We start from the raw sequence: 24,823 nt of genomic DNA, 5'->3' as shown, positions 1-24,823 counted from the left end.
AGCTGCTAAGATGAGAATGATCGATTCAATTCCAAGTGTGTCTGAGCAGAGGAAAGACAACAAGGGGAGACCATCACAGTAGAAATGCCTGATGACATTGTAGCCACAGAAGAATAAATTAAAAATCTTTATGGTGAGGAGAAGAGAAACAAATGTGGTGTAGAGGTAGGGAGTCACCACCAGCACCCACCACGTCCTTTGTGACGTGATGACTGTGTAGAGCAGAGGGTTACAGCTGGCTACATAGTGGTGATAAGACATTGCTGACAGAATAAAAAATTCACTATTTATGAACAAAATAAAAATAACTAGCTGTATAGCACAAAAATAATAGGAGATTGTATTTTCATGCACAACAAAATTTACCAACATTATGGGTCCCACAGCTATTGAGTAACCAAGATCAGTGATAGCTACGTATCTGAGAAAAAAATACTTGGGAGTTTGTAGACTAGAGTCTATCTTGGTGAGGATGACCATACCCAAGTTGCCCACCACTGAGATCATGTAGTTGATGAGGGACAGTCCAAACAATGGAGTCTGCAGCTCAGGACAGTCTGTGATTCCCAACAGGATGAATTCATTCAGCACTGTTAGACTGTGTTTGTCCATCTAGGTCTATCAGGAAACCTATTCTGGATAGAGACATCAGCATCGTCAATAGCTTTAACATAGTCGTCCGATGGATTTTTAGTATACAAATCCAGTGTGAATAATATAAATCCAATCTTTCCTTATTAGGATATTTGAATATATACCCTACTCCCACAAATTTTATACACACACACACACACACACATATTATAGATTAATGGATAGATTGATAGATGAAACAAAAATGGATAAACTGTTAAACCTTTAGGTGTTAGATACATGGATATTTATTGTACTCTTCTTAAAACTTTTATCTTTTTCGTATACCTAAAGAAAAGCTAGACTATATGAAGAACAGGGCATCAGGATTGGAGAAAGTCTCCTTAACAACCTGCGTTATGCAGATGACACAAGCTTGCTTACTGAAAGTGAGGAAGACTTGAAGCACTTACTAATGAAGATCAAAGACCACAGCCTTCAGTATGGATTACATCTCAACATAAAGAAAACAAAAATCCTCACAAGTGGACCAATGAGCGACATCATGATAAACGGAGAAAAGACTGAAGTTGTCAAGGATTTCATTTTACTTGGATCCACAATCAACAGCCATGGAAGCAGCAGTCAAGAAATCAAAAGATGCATTGCATTGGGTAAATCTGCTGCAAAGGACCTCTTCAAAGTGTTGAAGAGCAAAGATGTCACCCTGAAGACTAAGGTTTGCCTGATCCAAGCCATGGTATTTTCAATCGCATCATATTCATGTGAAAGCTGGACGATGAATAAGGAAGACTGAAGTAGAATTGACGCCTTTTAATTGTGGTGTTGGTGAAGAATATTGAATATCCCATGCACTGCCAAAAGAACGAACAAATCTGTCTTAGAAGAAGTACAGCCAGAATGCTCTTTAGAAGCAAGGATGGCGAGACTGCATCTTATGTACTTTGGACACATTGTCAAGAGGGATCAGTCCCTGGAGAAAGGACATCATACTTGGCAAAGTACAGGGTCAGCGGAAAAGAGGAAGACCCTCAACGAGGTGGATTGACACAGTGGCTGCAACGATGAGCTCAAGCATAACAAACGATTGTAAGGATGGCGCAGGACCAGGCAGTGTTTCATTCTGTTGTGCATAGGGTCGCTATGAGTCAGAACCGACTCGATAGAACCTAACAACAACAACAAAGAAGAAATATGTGAAAACATTTTGAACCTTTCATTTCAAAACATTATCTTATGCAAACTCATGATTACAGTTGGTTCAGGATGGAACAATCAACATAGTAGATGAGTTTTAGATAGATATATAATTGATTACAATAGGGATTATTTGTCTTTATAGATGAAAACATTCCTTTGTATGAACCTAGATACAGCCTCTGCTATACTAGGTTGGGTTATACCTCCATTTGTAAGATATACAAAGTGGTACTTTGGGTAAATAACATAAGTTATATGAATCTGTTTATCCCTACCTGAAAAATCATATTCTAACACTTTCTTGCAGGATTGTTATGAAGAATACATGAGAATTAAATGCTTCAATGTGTCTTTGTTACTTGAAAATAACTCTAAAATAGAGTGTGTTTAGTACACTTTATCTATCTATCCATCCATCCTTCCATCTATCCACCCATCCATCCATTCATCCATATGTCTCTCTGTATAACTATCTATCATGTATTTGTCTATCATCCTTGTCACCTATTTTTTTTGATGTTGCCAGTAATTACTTGAAATGATTTTTTTTGTTAATTGTTTTGATCTCTATGATATTTATAGGTAAATTCTTCTGGACTGTGACTTAAATTCTTTGCCACCACTTTCATAATGACTAGGTTCATTATGGTTCTATCCTTGTAACTGACCCCAGCCCCACATTTCCATAAAACCCATTCTATGACTGAAGTGCCTGAAAGTGCCATTCTATAGATGACTTTCTTTGTTAGTCTACATAATTTCTCCTCCAATTGAGCATTAGTATTATAACTGACACATTCTAAGTTTTTTTTTAACACATCAGATATATGTAGTTTTTCTCATGGAGAAATCTAGGATATATGAGGAAATCTGAACAAATAGTGAAACATTAATGTCACAAACTCTGCCTTGTAAAAAAAAAATCCTCTACTTTTTATGAAAAAAAAGAAAGTTAAAAAATCACCATATGACACAATAGCGTAGGAGAAAAAGAAAATATACTGACGATGACATATATGTGAATTACTGGAAGTTATTTAAAATCTGTCTGAACATGAAGCGTCTTCCATTTAACATCAGAACTTTTATGTGCCATGAGACATCAGAGATCCATTTAATTATAATCTCAAAAAAAAAAGTATCTGAATATACCTCAGATGTTTTAAAAACACAACAATAGCCCTACAGGTTAAGATAACAGAATGGTTGGTTTAAAATTTTGTAGTGATTACTTCTTCCTAACTATGTCTGTGTGTCTATATCTATCTATCTATCTGTCTGTCTGTCCGTCTGATCTGTCTATCATCTATCTAATCTATCATCATCTATCCTTCCTTCCTTCCTTCCTTCCTTCCTTCCTTCCTTCCTTCCTTCCTTCCTTCCTTCCTTCTTCCTTCCTTCCTTCCTTCCTTCCTTCCTTCCTTCCTTCCTTCCTTCTTCTCTCTCTCTTTCTTTCTCTCTCTCTCTTTCTTTTCTTTCTTAACTTGCATATATCTATTCCTGAACACTATAAGCAGAGCAGTCTCTGAGTAAACTATTAGCAAGCAAATGCAGACATTAAAATTCAAAGCGTTAAATTAGAAAAGAGAATACGAGAAGTCCACATCTACCTCATATAAAACTTATCAGGGATAATGATGGAAAGCAGACAGAACTAAATCAAAATTCTTACTATTTTGCTGTTGCTTTGCCATTGATTAAAATGAAGCCTTGAAAATGTCACCAAAACATTCTAGATGTTAGAAAAATGGCACTGCATAAAAAATTATGCCTTTTACCTGTAATCAATCTGTTTTATTAGCTCCTTAGCATGGCATAGTGGAAACAATTTATAGCTTTCTCTCAGCCCTTGAGGCTCTCCCTGAGGAGATAGCAAGCAATGTGTTAATGTCTGAAGCCCTTGAAAGCTTAAGAAAACATCTAGGGTGTCTGCTAATTTTCTAAACTATTTGCGTTCACCAAGGAGTAGGTTTCTTTTAGATACATTTATTAATTTAACTCAGTTAACTTTCAAATTGTCGCACCCAGGGACCTGGATTAAAAAAATTTACCTTTAGGACAGGCCACTCAATATTTCCTTATTTCCACCATGTTCTCAAATGCAATAAAATTATTACATTTGATGTATATGATATGCATTTTTTCCCTATATTTCTCTTATTTTTTTAATATGGAGACAGATATTAGTCGCTCCACTCCTTCTTTCGTTGTGAATTGTCTGTTTAAGACTGCTTTCTTATTCTATTTTATCAGATTAAGATATTCAATTTTATTAGCATGACTCAAAATGAAAAGAAACTGGCAAATAGCCCTTAATAATCAGAACATGAAATGTATGAAGTATGAATCTCTGAGAAATGAAATTGTAAAAAATGAAACAAAAAACATAAAGATGGGCATCCGGATATCCTAGACCTTAGTGAGCTGAAATGGACTGGTATTATACGTTTTGATTTGGACTATCATGGGAACAACAAATTGAAGAGGAATGGCATCACACTCATCCTTAAAAAAGAACATTTCAAGATCTATCCTGAAGTGCAATGCTGTCAGAGACAGGATATATCCATACTCCAATGAAGAAAACCAGTTAATATGACTATTATTCAAATTTACCCACCAAACACTAATGCCAAAGATAAGGAAATCAAAGATTTTATCAACTTATGAAGTCTGAAATTAATCAAAATTGCAGTCAAGATGCATTGATAATTATTGGTGATTAGAATGTGAAAGTTGGAGACAATGAAGAAGGATTGGTAGTTGGAAAATATGGCCTTGGTGTTAGAAACAATGTCAGGCATCGCATGTTAGAATATTGTAAAACCAACAAATTTTTCTTTACGAATAACTTTTTTTTCAGCAACATAAAGGAGACTATACATGTGGAACTCACCAGACAGAACACACAGGAATGAAATCAACTATGTCTGTGGAAAGAGATGATGGAGAAGCTCAATATCATCGTTGCAACAAGGCCAGGAGCCAAGTGCAGAAGAGACCAATGATTAATCATATGTAAGTTCAAGATGAAGCTGAAGAAAATTAGAGCAAAACATGACCTTGAGTACATCCAGCCTGAATTTAGAGACCATCTCAAGAATATATTTGACACATTGAACACTAATGACCAAAGATTAGACAAATTTGGAATGGGATCAAGGACATCAAGTATGAACAAAGCAAAAGGTCATTAAAAAAAAATAGGAAAGAAAGAAAAAAACAAAATGGATGGCTGAGGAGACTCTGAAAATTGCTCTTGAAAGCAAATGGAAGAAATAATGAAGTTAAAAACTGAAGATTTCAAAGGGTGGCTTGAGAAGACAAATAAACTATTATAATGAAATGTGCAAAGACCATGGAAAACCAAAAGGGAAGAACATGCTCGGCATTTCTCATACTGAAAGAAATGAAGAAAAAAATTCAAGCCAAGTGAGTGAACTATAAAAACCCAGTGAATTATATGCTATGTTAATTATATCTCAATAAAAGGTTTTAAAAAATAAATGTAACAAGAAAAAGCCAATTTATCTGACTTCTAGATGTGAAAAAAGAGATTTACCCATGTATAAAGCACTGTAAATGTGTAGAATCCTTGCTTACTCAAGTAGGTATTAAAAGTCTTAATGTTTAAAAAAAAAATCATGAACATTTAATGACTTTGTAAAAAATAAAGCCTTGAAAAAAATCCAATGTTTCTTTATCAATTATTTTAAGTTAACAATTTCCATAGAGTCATTTGTTGTGATGGTCAAAGAAAATGTCCATGAAGAAGTGAGTTTTAAATACCAATATTCTCTATGAGACAGTAAATGTTGAATTCTTATTTTGCCTACTTTAGGGTTGGCTAGTTTTTACTGCTTCAAGTAATAAACTAATATTTTGAGCTAAAATTATGTAAATAGATATATCTGATGCTGTACTTTGCTGTTATTTCATATATTAAATTGTGCAGGTTTTCTGGGATTTAAGTAATATAATATTTTTATATTTCTCACCAAGGAGCCTTTACAGGTTTGCTATTGTTTTTAGTTGCCATTGTGTATAGAAAAGACTGGCTATGAATACAAGATAACCTACTACTAGAATATGACACAACGAAAACTGGGAGGAATACCACGTTGTAGTGAAGGGCATGCCCCTCACAGTTCTAGCAATGTGCCAGTCACATATACTGGAAATTAGAATATCACTCTTCCTGTAACTTGACTTCTGTGACTTCCCTACCTCAAAGCATTTCTGTTCACCTCTCCACTGGTTTACTCTTTCTCCAGGGAATCCAGCAACGTATGTAGTACCAATTTGGTGGTAACTTTCTCTAGATGAAAGATTACATGCAGATACTATTTGACACTTGGTGGTGGGGACCAGTCACTGGAGAAGAACATCAAGCTTAGTATAGTACAGGGTCAAAGAAAAAGAGGAAGACCCTCAAGGAGGTGGATTGGCACAGTGGCTGCAACAATGGTCTCAAACACAGCAATGATTGTGAGGATGGCTCAGGACCAGGTGCTATTCCATTCTCCTGTACATGGGGTTTCTGTGAGTCAAAACTAACTCAATGGCACCTAACAACAACAAGTATTAAGATTATTGGGGACCATTAAATATTTAAATGAATCACAGATCATTTCTTATTCTAACTGTAAAAATGTTTAACTCGTATACTCAAGATCCTCAGCTAGTATTTCCTTTTTTTTTTTTTTCTCTCTCTCTCCTCTCTTTCTCTCTCTTAATTTCAGGAGCTCCTTCAGTGAAAAACTATATAGGTGAATTACACTTTTTTTTCCTTTGGGTTGATGGATATCCCTGAGTTGTATGTTATTCCTTTTGATCTGATGATTTCTGTGGTGGGAAGCTCTTAGATGTTTGCATTAAACTTGGGACTACCCAATATATTGCAAATTTTCAGCTGCTTCTTTCACATCTTAGTGTATATGAATGACACACCCTACAATACCATGGTGCCCAACTGTCACAATTGCTTATGGTGCCTCTGCCTCTCTGCATTGCATCATCTAGTAATGCTTTTCCCATGCATGTAATGAAACAATAAGCAAAGGGATCACCCAAAATTAGCTCAAGAAAGGGGTTTTAATTTATTTAAAAAAAAAGTCCAGCAGCAGGGCCCTATTGGCGTGGTGGTTGAGAACTCTGCTGCTAACCGAAAGGTCAGCAGTTCAAACCCACCAGCTGCTCACTGGAAACCCTATAGGGGCAGTTCTACTCTGTTCTATAGGGTTGCTATGAGGCAGAATCCACTCGATGGCAACGGGGTTTTGTTTGGTTTAGTGCTCATGACCTTCATAGCCTTCTAAGTACTTTAACATTTTTAAACTATTTATGCTCACATGACAATAAACCGTGCACCTTTTTATATTCCAATGGACTATTTTTATTCAAGTTTCATTGGCTACACGGAGAATTTTATTTCATGATCATGTGCCAAGAAAATAATTTAGACTTTTGAAGTTTCAAAAAAATACTAGAAATTTTAAAATAATAACAATAAACAAAAATACATGGAAAAAATTAAGGAGCATCGGAATCAACTCGACGGCAGTGGGTTTTAACATGCTGCAGCTATGTCCGTAAAACTAGATAACTATATCCTTACCACATAAAAGGTCTTACTTGAATTAGAAATACAGGTAAGCACAAACCATGGGATTATCTCATTTTGTCGCTCACAAGTAGGGTGGACAAAAGTCAATGCAAATAAAATTCATAATAAATATTTACCAAAGTTTAGGAAAGCCAAACCAATGAAAGAGAGGCAGCAAACTTAACTCGTCATAGACTATCCTGTTACCCAAGGAGATACACAGAAAGTAATTGAACAAACAACTTAAAAAGTTGTTGATATAGATAAGAAAGGATCATCCATTAAACAAAAAAAGATAATTATTAAGAAAGAACAACCAGCAGGGGATGGATTTCAAACCTGGGAGCCTCTATGGTTGGCCTCAAGAAATTTATCTTAACTGGTGTATATTCTGATCTAGGCAAAAACAAGTCAGATGCAGAGCTGAACTTTTGAACTGCAAAAATTTCAAGGTATGTTGAGTAAACAGATTTACATGTGAAAGTAAAGGCATTAATGGGTAAAGGGTAGAACTCCAAGATCTGCAATGGGGGCATTTAAGCAATTCATGCAACTGAGTACTTTAAATCGCCATATACTCTGAGACTCCTCGCAACCTGGCCCTAATCTAATGCAGCCTTCAGAAGACTTTGAAGACTAAAACAGAAGGCAAAGGCTTACAAACACACACACATACATAAACACAAGTGCTGACACTGAAAAGTTTAATAATTGAAAAAAAAAAACACCAGAATCTTTGTATCTCCACTTTTGTACCTAGTACTTTTTCCCACTTCCACTCAGCATATCCACTCTCCTTGCCTAATTTCATGATTCCCAACACATTCTCCTGGAGCCCTAGTGGTGCAGTGGTTAAGAGCTTGGCTGCTAACCAAAAGGTCGGCAATTCAAATCCACTGCCCACTCCTTGAAAACCCTATGGGGCAGTTCTACTCTGTCTTACAGGGTTGCTGTGAGTAGTAATCGACTCAAGGACAATGGGTTTGGTATTTTTTAACACATTATCAAAAAAACCAAATGCACTGCTGTTGAGTCAATTATGACTCATAGCAACATTATAGGACAGAATAGAACTGTCCCATAGGGTTTCCAAGGCTGAAAATCTTTATGGAAGCAGATTGCTTCAATTTTCTCCCAAGAAGCAACTGGTTTTTTGAAACACTGACGTTCCAGTTAGCAGTCAAGCAATTTAACTGCTGCACCACAAGGGTCCTAACACATTCTACTGTACTATAGATTGTTCTTAATTATTGTTTGTGATCCATCTCTTTCCTTCAAGAAAGGTACCAGTTTGTACTCTTTTGTTCATCAATGCACTTAGAAGAGTGACTAGCATGTAGAAGGCAATTTATAAATATATGTTGAATATATTTGTGCTCACTGTTCCCTATGGAGGCACACAGACAAGGTTTGAGTTCATGGTGTAATTTGTAGGAATCATATGCTGCATCAAACTCTAGAAAATACATTGCGTATTTTTTTCCATGTCCTATGTAGGGCACATTTTACATCTTTGTTCCTCAAGCTATAAATCAAGGGATTCAACATGGGGATAACCAGGGTGTAAAATATGGAAGCCACTTTATCAGTGTCAAAGGAATGACTGGACTTGGGCTGCATGTACATAAAGATTAAAGTCCCATAGAACACTACCACCACTGTCAGATGGGATCCACAGGTGGAGAAAGCCTTGTGCCTGCCCTCAGCTGACTTCATCCTGAGAATGGCTACAAAAACGAGTAGGTAAGAAACAAGAACTGTTAGAAGAGATGAAATCAAATCAAAAGATGCTAAGATGAGATTGATCAATTCAATTTCATGTGTGTTTGAGCAGAGCAAGGATAACAAGAAGAGATTGTCACAGTAGAAATGATTGATGATATTGTAGCCGCAGAAGGATAAATTAAAAATCTTTATGGTGACCAGAAGAGAAACAAATGTGCTGTAGAGATAGGGTATTGCCACCAGCACCCAACAAGTCCTTTGTGACATGATGACTGTGTAGAGCAGAGGGTTACAGATAGCCACAAAGCGGTCATAAGACATTGCTGACAGAAGAAAAAGTTCACTAGTTATGAACACAATAAAGAAAGCTAGCTGTGTAGCACAAAAATAATAGGAGATAGTGTTTTCATCCACAATAAAATTGACTAGCATTTTGGGTCCCACAGCTGTTGAATAACCAAGATCAGTGATAGCCAGGTGTCTGAGAAAAAAGTACATGGGTGTTTGTAGCTTGGAGTCTGTCTTGGTGAGGATGATCATGCCTGAGTTGCCCACCACTGAGATCGTGTAGATGATGAGGAACAGCCCGAACAACGGAGCCTGGAGCCCAGGGTGATCTGTGATTCCCATCAGAAGGAATTCATTTAGCATTGTTAGATTTTGCTTTTCCATCTTGGTCTATCAGGAAACCTGTTCTGGATAGAGATATCAGCGTAGTCAATCGGTTTTATGTAGCATCATCTGGTAGATTTTTAGTATACAAAGGCAATATGCTAAATGAATAAGATAAATCCAAACTTCCAATACAGGTTTTTGAAAGTAAACCCGCCTCCCACAAGTAAAGTATAGGTACATGAAGAAAGAAAAAAAGATAGAGGGAAAGAAAGAAAAATCTAACTTGTTATCAATTGAGGAAAATTTGCTGCCCATGGAACATTTGTCAATGCCTAGGACATTTTGGGTGTCAGTACTAGGAGAAGGGTACTACTGGTATCTAATGGAGGCCTGGGATGTTATTAAAAATTCTACTATATACAGAGTAACCCCACACAATAACAAAATTTCCAGTCCAAAATGTCACTATGGCGGAAGTTGAAAAGCCCTGATACAGACATAGAGATAGAGATAGACACAGATAAAGATGTAGGTGAAGGCATATGTGTACGTGTACACGTAGATGTAGATGTACATATACATATACCTTGATGGGATTCCTGGTGGAGCAGTGGTTAAGAGCTTGGCTGATAACCACAAAGTCAGCTTTTTGAATCTACTAGCTGCTCCTTAGAAAACCTATTGGGCAGTTCTACTCTGTCCTATAAGGTCTCTATGAGTCAGAATCAACTCGATGGCAACAGGTTTTCTTTTTTTACATATAGATATATGAAGCAAAAATAAAAAAAGTAAAAAATTTTAGATGTGTTAGGTATATGGGTGGTTACAAAACTTTCTTTTTTCATTTACAATACTGACAATTACATAATGACATGTATAAAATTATAATATGTATGTTAACTTCATTAAAAACATTTCAAAATGCAAATTCCCAGAATGTGTGGAAACATTTAGTATCCCTTACTTCAAAACATAGTCCTGTAAAAGCCCTTGTGCCACAGGTGGTACAGTCGGAAACAACATACTTGACAAGTATTGAACACAAGGAAAATCTAATAGATCGTGGTGGGGATAGTCTGTCTTTATACAGGAAATTATTCCAGGTGGTAGACCCATACAGATATAGTCTTTTTTATACCTCAGCTTGTGGGTAATAGAAAAGTTTGTGGCATAGTGGTCAAGTGCTACGACTGCTAACCAAAAGAGCGGCAGTTCAAATCCACCAGGTACTCTTTGGAAACTCTTTGGGGCAGTTTTACTCTGTCCTATAGGGTCACTATGAGTTGGAATCAACTCAGTGGCAATGGGTTTGGTTTTGGCTTTGTGGGTTATAGAATAAAAAAAAAAAAAGATACCTTAATTTCTTTATTCACAAGTGCAAAATGACCACTTCCCTTCAGTGTTGCTGGAAAAAAAAATGAGGATTAAATGTTTCAATGCATTTAAGATATCAGGACATAAGTCTCAAATATCAAGTATATAGTGATGTTTTTTTTTTTAAATGACAAATGATGACAGTAAGTTACCTGAAAGGTGTTTTCTTTACATATGCATATGCAAATTCTCCTACTGTGATCTAGCTTCTATGTCAGGGTTATGATGATAAGTAGGTTGAGTAGTTTGTTATCCATGTAACTGAGCCCAGCCCTTCCCTCCTGCATCCTCAACTCCATGACTAAAATTGGACCATCGATGTGCCAATCTTCTGGATGATACATCTTCTTAATACATTTTAATATAAGTTGATGGACTGCTAACCTAAAGGTCAGCGGTTCAAAACCACCAGTGGCTCCATGGGAGAAAGATGTGGCAGTCTGCTTCCATAGAGATTTATAGCCTATTTACAGCTATGGGGTCACTTTTGAGTCAGCAGTGCATTTGAATATAAATTTACTTAAAATATGTCCTAACCTAGGAGCATTTTCATTATAACTAATATACTAAATTGTTTGTAACAAATGAGATATAGTTTCTCATGGAAGAATCTAAGACAGTGAGAGAAAATTTGAACAAATTGGGAGAAAGTAAGGTCCATGTCACTGATTTTATATAACAAAATTTCATTTAAAAATTCCATTTGGATAAAGAAATCCTCTAGTTTAAGCTATTATATAGTACATAATGCATATAAACACATGTATATTTAAATTAAAATGTATATATGTATCCCTAATAAGCCACAGATTAAAAAAAAAAAATGCCAGAGAAGGATGAGGATGGCAGTTTAAGGTAAAAGAACGAAAGGTTTGAAATGATACTACTTACATGAAAATAGCACTACCAGCAGCCTCTGAATCAAGAATAACCAAACAAATAGAAAAATACAATAGTATCATATTAAATAATAAAATGGTTGCACAGGAAATACACTATCTCATTTAAAACATTGCTTACAAGGTTGTGACCCTGTACACACATTGCTTATGTCAGAAAAAAAAAAAAAAACTATTGGCCTCTTTCCACCTAGAACAAAGGAGAACGAAGAAAACCAAAGACTAAAGGAAGTAATTAGTCCAAAGGACATATGGCCCACATGAACCACAGCCTCCTCTAACCTGAGACCAGAAGGACTAGATGGTACCACTCTGACCAGGATCACAATAGAAAGCCTGGAGCAAAATGGGGGAAAAAATGTAAAAAAAAAATTCAAATTCAAAAATAAATAAACAAAAAAGACCAGATTTACTTGTTTGAAAGAGGCTGGAGAAACCCCTGAGACTATTTTCTTAAGACAATCTTCTAATGTGAAACTACAGACACCCCTGGTGGCCACCTTTCAGGCCAATAACAGACGGGGCTGCTAAACAATAACTTCGATCAACTACAGGAGACCAAAAGGGCAAGTAGTCAGGGAGGGACAGGGAAACCTGACTAATGGAAACAGGGAGCCAGGAAGGAAATGAGAAGAGTGCGGACACAGTTTTTGGTAAGAGTTTCTGATTGGAAAATTAATTTGCTGTGTAAACTTTCACTTAAAGCACACTAAAAATTTTTTTTAAGAGGTACTGAATTGGGTATTAGTAGATATTATAATTAGGAAATCAACTATCTTCAATGAATACAATAAAAGCAATGTAAATCTTGTCGAGTTGCAATGATGAAAGGCTGAAGAACAAAAATACTTATATTGGTAAGTGCTGCTTTTCCTATAAGTTAAGAGGAGATAAGAGGACTTCCTCCCATCGGCTTTGGAGTTCCACGGAGAGCACCAAATTATTTTCCATAGTTTACTGTATTTGTTGAGCATTTAATTCATTTTACACAGCTATGCTCTTTGAAAAAATTATGTCTTCTTCCTGCCAGATTCTACTGGAAATTGAAGAATATGGTATATATTATACTATCACCATAAAAAAAAAAACTAGGTAATTAAAAGTTTCCTAAACTCCAAAAATTGCTTTTCACTTCTCAACACGAGGTGTGAGATGGAAATTTATTTGTTTCTTCATCAAGAGATTAGGAAAAATGGACATTTGTACTGTTATCTAAATATGCATTAAATATTAAATTACACTTGAGAGGTACATAAGAGCCTAGAGGCAGCTTATAACTGAGGATTTTGAAGAACACCAATGCTAGAAACTGAATACCTGCAGCTTCATAATTCTGCTGCAGTATTTTTAATACTGTATATGCTTCCTTTACTTTCATATTGGAGCTCTATTATTCACATAATTAGGCCACCTGGGTGGCAAAAACACTTAAGCACTCAGCTACAGACTGAAAGGCTGGTGGGTCGAGTCCACTCAGAGGCACCTTGAAGAAAGAAAGATCTACTTCTGGAAGGTCACAGCCATTGAAAAACCTGTGGAGCACGGGTCTCTGATACCCAGGGGGCAGTTATGAGGCAAAACTGACTCCAGGACTTTGTTTTTTTCTGTTAACTTTATTCAGATAACTACTTATATGAAGTAAAAATATTTAGACATGGAATGATAATGTTTCAAAATGCTTCTTAGCATTTAGCCTCTGAAATAGAGTGTGAAGATTTGAAAAAAAAATTATGTCAAAAAATTGGAGAGAGATCCTAGCTTCAGGCACTATTGAAAAGTATAACGCACACAGAACTGAATCAGAAATCCTAATATTTTGCAATGACTTTGCCGTTGGATAAAGGTGGGACCCTGCAAGGGTCAATGAAACATTCTGGATACTGGTAAAATACGGAAACAGTCTTTTTACCTGCAATGAAGCCTCTGTCTTGACTCCTCTCCCAAGTGTTTCTTAAAACGGCAGAGGGAGAAGAATTTATGGATTTTTTTTTTTTTTTTACCCATGGAGATCCTCCCTGAGGAGATGCCAAACAATTTGCTGATTGTTCCTGAGGCATTTGAAAGCTTAACAAAATACCTGGCCTTCGTTTGTTAATTGTCCAGTATATTTTGTATTCACCAGTGACCAAATTTTTACTCATAGAGTGTGTATGCATGTCTATGTTTATCTGTTTCATATAGTCCTTTGTTTTACTCTTTGTTAACGTTCCATTTTTACCACATGGGGATCGGGATTAAAATATCGTATCTGTATAACAGACCTATCAACATTCTCTATTTCTACAGTGGTTTCTTCAAACGGATGACAAAACGAAGAAGTGCTTAAACACTGTCTTATCACATTATTTAAAAGACTTAAATGGAATAAAACTATTGCATTGTGCATATGTGAGGTATCACTTCCTAGTTTGCTCTTACTATTTTTATTATTGTTGCTGTTATTGCTATTTTCAAGTTATTTTTTGTTTGTTAATTTTGTTTTGACCTAAAGAACAGAAATGTTACCCTTGCTTCTCATTTGATGATCAATTGCCATCATCTGTCTGTTTAGGTTTTTTGCTTCCTTTATTACATCTCAATATTGTATGCTTTTCCATTCTGTTCAATCCTCATCCCAAAACATCTTTCTTGCCTTCACACATATTCAGCTGTGCTTGACATATGCTGTACCATGTCAATATACACTTGTGTCTTAGGCTGGGTTCTCTAGAGGAGCAAAACCAGTAAAGCATATAAATATGTGTATACAGAGATTTACATCAAGGAAATGGCTCACAGGGATATTGAAGCTGGAACATCCCAAGTCCCGAGATCAGGATACAGGCTTCTCCTGATTCATGCAGCTGCAAGGGCTGGATGACCCAACATCTACAGGTCAAACAGCAGGGCTCTTGCTCACTGGCTGGGAAGATCCAAGAATCCCCAAATCAGCAGGCAATACTGAAGGCAAGCTGCTGGCTCAATTCCCAAGAACCAGAGGTCAGATGAACAGGAGCCAGCTACAGGACCCAAAGTGAGCAATAGCAAATGAACCTTGCCAGAATGTCTGCTTATATTCAATTCAGACCACACACCCAAGGAAACTTCCTTTCAACTGACTTGCTACTCAGAGCAGAGTCTATCATGGAGGTAACCACATTATATCGAACCTCATCATGGAAGTGATCACAACATCTTTGGACTGCCAAACCACTGAGAATGATGGCCAAGACAAGTTGACACACAACCTTAACCATCACACCTTGTAAAGTGTGGTATTTTGTGTGTAATGTTTTATTATGAATATATATGTATTATGCTATAAATCTTTTTGATGCATTTTGCCATTTTAAATATTTGTAATGTAAACATTTGTGACTTTTTTTTTTGCTTATTTGTGATATGTATATGTATGTGTGTATTTTTTTTTACTTGTCTATTCTTTAATGGAAGGAACACCGGTATTGCAATGTTTAAAAATTCACTGCTAACCAAAAGGTTCACAGTTTTAACCCACAAGCCATTCTGGAGAAAAAAGAACTTGCCATCTGCATTCATAACAGCCTAGGCAACCCTATGGGGCATTTCTACTCTGTCCTATAGGTCACTATGAGTCACAATCCACTCCATGGTACCTAACGAACCAAAAATTTTTTAATGGTAAATATCTTGTTGTCTCCAACAGAACATTGTCCGATCTTCTTGCGTTGGACATGTCATCAGGAAAGACCATTTTCTGGAGGAGGACATCATATTTGGTGAAGTAAAGGGCCAAAGAGAATGTGAGCCCTCTGTGACATGGATTTCCACATTGGCTGCAGCAGTGGACTCAATCATACCAGTGATTTTGAGGATAGCCCAGGACTGGGCATCATTTTGTTCTGTTATACATAAGGTTGTCATAAGTTAAAGTCAACTCAATGGCAGAAAGCAACAACATTTTGAGATAGACTTTTTTCACTTCACATGACTCTACTAAGGTCCATCCATGCTGTTGTGTGTATTAATAATTTGTTCATTTTATTGTAGAGTATTGTATCATGTATCTATTTATTACAGTTTACATAACCATTCACCCACAGAAGGAAATTTTGGGTTGCTGCCAGTTTTTAGCTATTATAAATAATGTTTTTATCAACCTTTTTTTCTTTTTTTGGTTGTGATTTAGGTGAAAGCTTTCAGAGCAAATTAGTTTCTCATTAAACAGTTAATGCACAAGTTCTTTGTGACATTTGTTGCCAACCCTGTACTATGTCAACACTCTCCCTTTCTTTACCTTAGCCTCTGTTTCCATTTGTCCAATTTTTCTGTCCCATCCTGTTTTCTCTTCTTTGCTTTTGAACAAGTGTGCCCACTAGTCCTGTATTTATGATTGCAATACGAAGTACGTCACTCATGTGTGTTATTTTTGGCCGCATAGACCTGTCCAATCTTTGGCTGAAGGGTGAATCTCAGGGGTGACTTCAGTGTTGGACTTTAAAAGGTGTCCAGGAGCCATACTTTTATGGTTTCTTCAGTCTCTGTGAGACCAACAAGCCAGGTTTCTGTGTGTGTGTGTGTGTGTGTGTGTGTGTGTGAATTTGAAGTCTGTTCTACATTTTTCTCCCTCTCTGTCTGGGACCTTCTATTGTGACCCCTGCCAGAGCAGTTGGTGGTGGTAACTGGGCACTGTCTAGTTGTCCTGGGCTCAGTCTGGTGGATGCTGTGGTTGTTGTGGTCCATTAGTCCTTCGGACTAATCTTCCCCTTGTGCCTTTGGTTCTCTTCATTCTCCTTTGCTCCAAACAGAATGACCAGTAGATATATTTTAGATGCCTGCTTGCAAGCGTCACCACAGTTGGATGTACAATATTTTCTCTATAGACTATGTTATGTCTGTTGAGCTAGATATTCCCTGAGACCATGGTCCCCAGCCCCTCAGCCCAGTAGCTCAGTCTCTCAGGTGGTTTGGATATGTCTATGAAGCTTCTATGACTTCGTCCTAAACAAATTATCATGACTTCCCCAGTACTGTGTACTATCTTGCACTTTTCCAAAGTTACCATTTATCTACTAATTTGTGTAAATGTTATTGTATGAAAATAAGTTTTCATTTCTCTGGAATAAATGTCTACGTGTGGGTTGTTTTAATTTTGACAAAGTCCAATTTATTGATTTGTACTTTTTATCAATATATTTGCAGGTAACAATAATTCATTAGTTTTTATTGTTGAGTAGTATCCATTTTCTTGAATATACCGCAATTTACTTATTCGTCCTCAAGTAGATGAGCAGTTGGGTTGATCCTAGTTTTTGACTTTTGCAAAGTTGCTATGGACATTTGTATACATGCCTTTGTAAGGAAAAATGCTGTAATTTCTCCTGGGTAGACATATATGAGTAATATGGTTAAATTTTATGATAAAACTGTGGTTAGCTTTTGAAGACCCTGATGCTGAAAGGAAATTATTTTTTAAAGTATTTATACCATTTTAATTTCCCTGTAGGAGTTTATGAATACTCAGGTTCCTCCACATACTTACCAACTACATGATATTCTAATAGATGTAAAGAATTATGTCATTAATGTTTTAACTGAAATTCTTTAATTACTAATGATGCTGCTCCCAACTTGGAGAGTGGCAGCTGGGGTCTTAAACGTTAGCAAGCAGCCAACTAAGATGCATCGATTGGTCTCAACTCACCTAGAGCAAAGGAGAATGAAGAACACCAAACACAAGGTAATTATGAGCCCAAGAGACAGAAAGGGCCACATAAATCAGAGACTACATCAGCTTGAGACCAGAAAAACTATAAGGTGCCCAGCTACAACAGGTGACTGCCCTTACAGGGAACACAACAGAGAACCCCTGAGGGAGAAGGAGAGCAGTGGGATGCACACTAAAAACTCTCATAAAAAGACCAGACTTAGTGGTATGACTGATACTTAAGCACCCTGGTAGTCATGGTCCCCAGACCTTCTGTTGGCCCAAGATAGGAACCATTCCCAAAGCCAACTCTTCAGGAAGGGATTGGACTGGACGATGGGATAGAAAATGATACTGGTGAAGAATGAGTGTCTTGGATCAGGAGTCACATGAGATTATGTTGGCATCTCCTATCTGGATGGGAGATGAGTGGGCAGAAGGGGTCAGAAGCTGGCTGAATGGACATTAAAAGAGAGAGTGGAGGGAAGGAGTGAGCCGTCTTATTAAGGGGGGAGCAATTAGAAGTATACAGCAAAGTGTATGTAAATTCCTGTATGAGAGACTGACTTGATTTGTAACCTTTCACTTTTAAAGCACAAATAAATAAAAATAAATGAGGAGGTGGGGCCAAGATGGCAGAATAGACAGACGCAACTGGCGAGCCCTCTTACAACAAATACCTGGGAAAAAAAGTGAAAGGAGTACATTCATGACAAGCTAGGAGCCCTGGACATCACAGACAAGGTTAGAAAACGAACTGAGAGGCAGGGGAGGAAGAGACAATTCAGAAGCAGAGAGAAGTTACCAGACCTGAATGGCCAGGAGCCCTCAGGCACCATTCCCGGGAGCAGCTGTGGTGGACTGGTACTAGTGTTCAGCTGCAGTTTCCTCAGGGAGAAGCAGCCAGCCACACAGCCTGCTCACACCTCTGAAACCAGAGAAGAATGTCACTCTCAGCAAAAGCCAAGTACTTGTGTATATTCTACCACACCCCCAAGATGGCTTCATGGCTGAATTCCCTGGGCCCGAGATAGGTCCTGTTGAGCACCTAGAGCCATCCTCCAGGCCCTGGAGAAGGAATAAATATGAAATTGAGGGAAAAGATAATTTGCCAGCTCCACTAACATGGGGAGCTCAGGACTGAAGCGGCTCCTGTCCAGGCATAAATGGTCCATGGACTTTGACTACCTTTACTCTCTGCATGGACATCTGTGGGCATATTTCGGGAGAATAGGCCCTTGTTGGCAGACTACAACTATTTCAGCTGGGCGGTGGAGAGGTGGGTGTTTGATGTTTGACACCACTTTGCCTATTACACAGGGTCCTCACCAACCCACATAAGGGGCATAAGGACTGGTGGCTTCACTCAGGTCACCCAGTCACCTGCAACAGGGGTCCAAGGATAACTGGTACCTCCCAGTCCTTACAACCAAAAACATTGGGTGCCCATGGTCTGTCTGCAGAACCCACCCACCTGTACACTCCAGGAAAAATGGACCAGCTTTCTTCAGAGAGACTTGGGGGATGATTCTCAGCCCCCTGCCTTGTTCAGAGTGTGACCACTTGCTGCAACCAGATACCAGTACCTACACCAATCACCCTTACCCCTGCAAGACTGTAGGACAGAGCCTGTACCATACACTTGGTGATCAGCTACCTGGAAACCTAAGCTACCTGAAAACAGCTCTAGCCATCTGGGGAGAGGATGTCAGAGCTCCAAAGGTGAAAATAATCAAGCTAGCTCATTCAAGCAACCCATAGGGTTATACCAAAACAAAACAAAAAAAGAAGCTATGATACAGTAAGCAAACAAAACAAACTAATAAAATAACTTATAGGTGGCTTGGAGACAACTGTCAATATCAAGTCACATAAAGAAACAGACCATGATTGCCACAACAAGCTCTCAAAACAAAGAATCACGGAATTGTCCAGATGAATGAGTATTCTTTGAACTACCAGATGCGGAAAGCAAAAGATTAATATACGGAACTCTTCAAGACTTCAGGAAGAAGATAAGGCAAAATGCAGAACAAGCCGTAGAACACACAAATAAAACAATTGAAGAAATTTAAAAAGTTCTTAAAGAACATAATGAAAAATTTAATAAGCTGGAAAAATCCATAGAGAGACAGCAATCAGAAATTCAGAAGATTAACAATAAAATTACAGAATTAGACAATTCAATAGAAAGTCAGAGGAGAAGAATTGAGCAATATTTGTGAACTTGAAGATAAAGCACTTGGCACCAATATATTTGAAGAAAAATCAGATAAAAGAATTTTAAAAAATGAAGAAAAGAATCATGTGGGACTCTATCAAGAGAAATAACCTGTGAGTAATTGGAGCTCCAGAACAGGGAGGGATAAAAGAAAATTCAGAGAGAATTCTTGAAGATTTGTTGGCTGAAAACTTCTCTGATATGGTGAAAGATGAGTAGATATCTATCCAAGATGCTCATCGAACTCACTTGAGGTAGATTTTAAAAGAAAGTCACCAAAACATATTATAATCGAACTTGCCAAAACCAAAGATAAAGAGAGAATTTTAAGATTGGCTAGTGTCACCTACAAAGGACAGTCAATAAAAAAAAGCTCAGACTACTCGGCAGAAACCATGCTGGCAAGAGGGCAATGGGATGACATATAAAAAACTGAAGGAAAAAAATAGCCAGCCAAGAATCATGTATTCAGCAAAACTGTCTCTCAAAGATGAAGGTGAATTTAGGACGTTTGCAGATAAACAGAAGTTTAGGGAATTTGTAAAAACCAAACCAGTACTACAAGAAATACTAAAGGGAGTTCTTTGGTTAGAAAATCAATAATGTCAGGTATCAACCCAAGACTAGAATGCTGGGCAGAGCCATCAGAAGTCAACCCTGACAGGGAAATCACAAAAATAAACCAAGATAAAAAACGCTCAAAAGAGAGAAAGGGCGATTCTATTACATAAAAGAAGACAACATTAAAACAACAAAGAGGGACTAAGAAATGTAGTCATAGATCTTTCATATGGACAGGAAGACAAGGTGATACAAAGAAATAAAGGTTAGGTTTAAATTTAGAAAAATAGGGGTAAAGAATAAGGTAACCACAAAGGAGACAAACTATCCTACACATCAAAATAAAATACAAGACAAAAATAGAGACTCGGCAGAAACAAAATGGTCAAAGAATAAGAGGAAAAGACAATATATAATCTACTCAGCACAAAAAATTAAGTGGGAAAAAGAAACTGTCGACAACACACAAAAATAGACATCAAAATAATAGCACTAAATTCATACCTGTCCATAATTACACTGAATGTAAATGCACCAGTAAAGAGACAGACAGTGGCAGAATGGGTAAAGAAACAGGATCCGTCTATATGCTGCCTACAAGAGACACACCTCAGACTTAGAGACACAAACAAACTAAAACTGAAAGGATGGGAAAAAATATATCACGCAAACAACAATCAAAAAAGAGCAGGAGTGGCAATATTAATTCCTGACAAAATAGACTTTAAAGTTAAAACCATTATAAAGGATAAGGAAGGACACTGTATAATGACTACAGGAACAATATACAAGGAGGATATAACCAGATTAAATATTTATGCACCCAAAGACAGGGTTGCAAGAGACTCAAAACATACTCCATCAGCATTGAAAAGTGAGATAGACAGCTTCACAATAATAGTAGGAGACTTCAACACACGGCTTTTGGTGAAGGACAGGAGATCCAAAAGAAGCTCAATAAAGACAAGGAAGATCTAAATGCCACAATCAACCAATTTGACTTCATAGACATATACAGAACACTCCACCCAACAGCACCCAAGTATACTTTCTTTTCTAGTGCACGTGAACATTCTCTAGAATAGACCACATGTTAGGTCATAAAGCAAGCCTTAGCAGAAAGCAAAACATTGAAATATTACAAAGCATTTTCTCTGACCATGAGGCCAAAAAAGTGGAAATCGATAACAGAAAAAGCAGGGAAAAGAAATCAAACACTTGGAAACTGACCAAAACCCTGCTCAAAAAAGACTGGATTATGGAAGACATTAAGGATGCAATAAAGAAATTCATAGAATCCAATGAGAATGAAAACATTTCCTATCAGAACCTTTGGGACACAGCAAAACCAGTGTTCAGAGGCCAATTTATGTCAATAAATGCACACATCCAAAAGAAGAAAGGGCCAAAATCAAAGAAGTATCCCTACAATGAAAGAAAACCCTCAGGCACCAGAAGAAAACAAATAATAAAAATTAGAGCAGAACTAAATGAAATAGAAAACAGGAAAAAAAAAATTGAAAGAATTAAGTAGACCAAAAGCTGGTTCTTTGAAAAAATCAACAAAATTGATAAATCATTGGCCAAATTGACAAAAGAAAAACAGGAGAGGAAGCAAATAACCTGAATAAGAAATGAGTTGGGCAATATTACAACAGACCCAACTGAAATTAAAAGAATCATATCAGATTACTATGAAAAATTGTACTCTAACAAATTTGAAAACCTAGAAGAAATGGATGAATTTCTAGAAACGGACTACCTACCTAAACTAACACAAACAGAGGTAGAACAACTAAATAGACCCATAACAAAAGAAAAGATTGAAAAGGTAATCAAAAAATCTCAACAACAACAACAACAACAAAAAAAAAAACCTGGCCCAGATGACTTCACTGAAGAGTTCTACCAAACTTTCAGAGAAGAGTTTAGGTATTTCAGAGCATAGAAAAGGACTGAATACTCCCAAACTCATTCTATGAAGCCAGCATATCCCTGATACCAAAACCAGGTAAAGACACCACAAAAAAAGAAAATTACAGACATATATCCCTCATGAACCTAGATCCTTTAAAAACCCTCAACAAAATTCTAGCCAATTGAATTCAAAAAAATAATCAAAAAATTCACCACGACCAAGTGGGATTCATACCAGGTATGCAGGGATGGTTCAACATGAGAAAAACAATTAATGTAGTCCATCATATAAATGAAACAAAAGACAAGAGTCACGTGATTTTATCAACTGATGCAGAAAAGGCATTTGACAAAGTTCAACACCATTCGTGATAAAAACTCTCAGCAAAATAGGAATAGAAGGAAAATTCCTCAACATAATAAAGGGTATTTATACAAAGCCAATAGCTAACATCATCCTAAATGGAAAAGGGAACCTGAAATCATTCCCTTGGAGATAGGGGAACAGACAAGGATGCCCTTTTTCAGCACTCTTATTCAACATTGTGCTGGAGGTCCTACCCAGAGATATTAGGCTAGATAAAGAAATAAAGGGCATCTGGATTGGCAAGGAAGAAGTAAAAGTATCTCTTTTTGTGGATGACATGATCTTATACACAGAAAACCCTAAGGAATCCTCCAGAAAACTACCAAAACTAATAGAAGAGCTCAGCAGAGTATCGGGATCCAAGATAAACATACAAAAATCAGTTGGATTCCTCTACACCAACAAAAAGATCATTGAAGAAGAAATCACCAATTCAATACCATTTACAGTAGCCCCCAAGAAGACAAAACACTTAGGAATAAATCTTACTAGAGATGTAATATTAATGTATAAGACCACTATTATAAGAACTCGAGAAATAGTTTAAACAGAGAAGAAAACATTCTTCGATGGTTATGAGATGAGGGAGGGAGGGAGAGAGGTAGATAAGAACTACTTTAGGTGACGGGAAAGACAACACACAATACAAGCGATGTCAGCACAACTGGACTAAACCAAAACCAAAGGGGTTTCATGAAGAAACTGAATGCTTTGGAGGCCAGGGTAGCAGGGGCGGGGATTTGGGGACCATGGCTTCAGGGAACATTTAAGTCAATTGACATAATAAAATCTATTAAGAAAACATTCTGCATCCCACTTTGGAGAGCAGTGTCTGGAGCTATCTAAGATGCATCAATTGGTCTCAACCCACATGGAGCAAAGGAGAATGAAGAACATCAATGACACCAGGTAATTACCAGCCCAAGAGACAGAAAGGGTCACATAAACCAGAGACTACATCAGCCTGAGACCAGAAGAACTAGATGGTGCCCGGCTACAACCGATGACTGCCCTAACAGGGAACACAACAGAGAACCCCTGAGGGAGCAGGAGAGTGGTGGCATGCAGACCCCAAATTCTGGTAAAACGACCAGGCTTAATGGTCTGACTGAGACTAGAAGGACCCCGGTGATCATGGCTCCCAGACCTTCTGTTAGCCCAGGACAGGAGCCATTCTCGAAGCCAACCCTTCAGACAGGAACTGGACTGGACAATGGGATAGAAAAAGATGCTGGTGAAGAACGAGCTTCTTGGATCAAGTGGACACTTGAGACTATGTTGGCATCTCCTATCTGGAGGGGAGATGAGAGGGAAGAGGGGTTAGAAGCTGGCGAAATGGACAGGAAAAGAGAGAGTGGAGGGATGGTGCAGGCTGTCTCATTAGGGGAAGAGCAATTAGGAGTATATAGTAAGTTGTGTATAAATTTTTGTAGGAGAGACTGACTTGATTTGTAAACTTTCGCTTAAAGCACAATAAAAATAAAAAATAATAATGACGACGAGCATTTTATATGCTTGTCAGCTGCATATTTTCTTTGGATAAGTTATTGTTGATTTTTATGGCTATTTTTTGCAGAGTGTTTCCTTTTTTATAGTTCTGTGCCATCTGCACATATTATGGACACAAGTCATTTATGAGATATGTTATTTGAAAACATTATCTCCAAGAATATAACTTGTTTGTATACAAGTGTCTTTGGAAGAGCAAGAGTTTTAAAATTTGATTTGGCCAAGCTTCTTACGGATTTTGCTTCTACTGTTTGTCTTAGTTATCTAGTGCTGCTATAACAGAAATATTACAGTTGGATGTCTTTAAAAAATAGAAGTTTATTTTCTCACCAATTATGTGTTACTGTTGAGTTGCTTCCAACACATGTCAGAGTTTAGAAGGCTAGAAACCTGAATTCAGGACGCCAAGTCTGAGGGAAGATTTTCTGTCTCTGTTGGCTCTTAGGGAAGGTCCTTGTCATCAATCTTCCCCTCATCTAGGAACTTAGCTCCAGGTCTCTGGGTCCAAAGTATGTGCCCTGCTCTGCGAGGTTTTTCTTGGTGACATAAGGTACCACTTCTCTCAGCTTGC

At 37.4% G+C, this 24,823-nt stretch overlaps 1 protein-coding gene across 1 annotated transcript; it reads right to left on the bottom strand.

The window, feature by feature from the left end:
• Positions 1-6,922: 6,922 nt before the first annotated feature.
• On the bottom strand, positions 6,923-13,802 carry LOC135229188 (olfactory receptor 8K3-like). Its single transcript, XM_064278933.1, has one exon. It carries the CDS (start codon positions 9,794-9,796, stop codon positions 8,849-8,851), a length of 948 nt encoding a protein of 315 aa, XP_064135003.1. The 5' UTR covers positions 9,797-13,802; the 3' UTR covers positions 6,923-8,848.
• Positions 13,803-24,823: the final 11,021 nt, after the last annotated feature.

Source organism: Loxodonta africana, unplaced genomic scaffold (genome assembly GCF_030014295.1).
Source record: "Loxodonta africana isolate mLoxAfr1 unplaced genomic scaffold, mLoxAfr1.hap2 scaffold_126, whole genome shotgun sequence".
Taxonomy (NCBI): domain Eukaryota; kingdom Metazoa; phylum Chordata; class Mammalia; order Proboscidea; family Elephantidae; genus Loxodonta; species Loxodonta africana.
The sequence above is the reverse complement of the archived record's forward strand: the minus strand, read 5'-3'. Positions and strand labels throughout refer to the sequence as shown.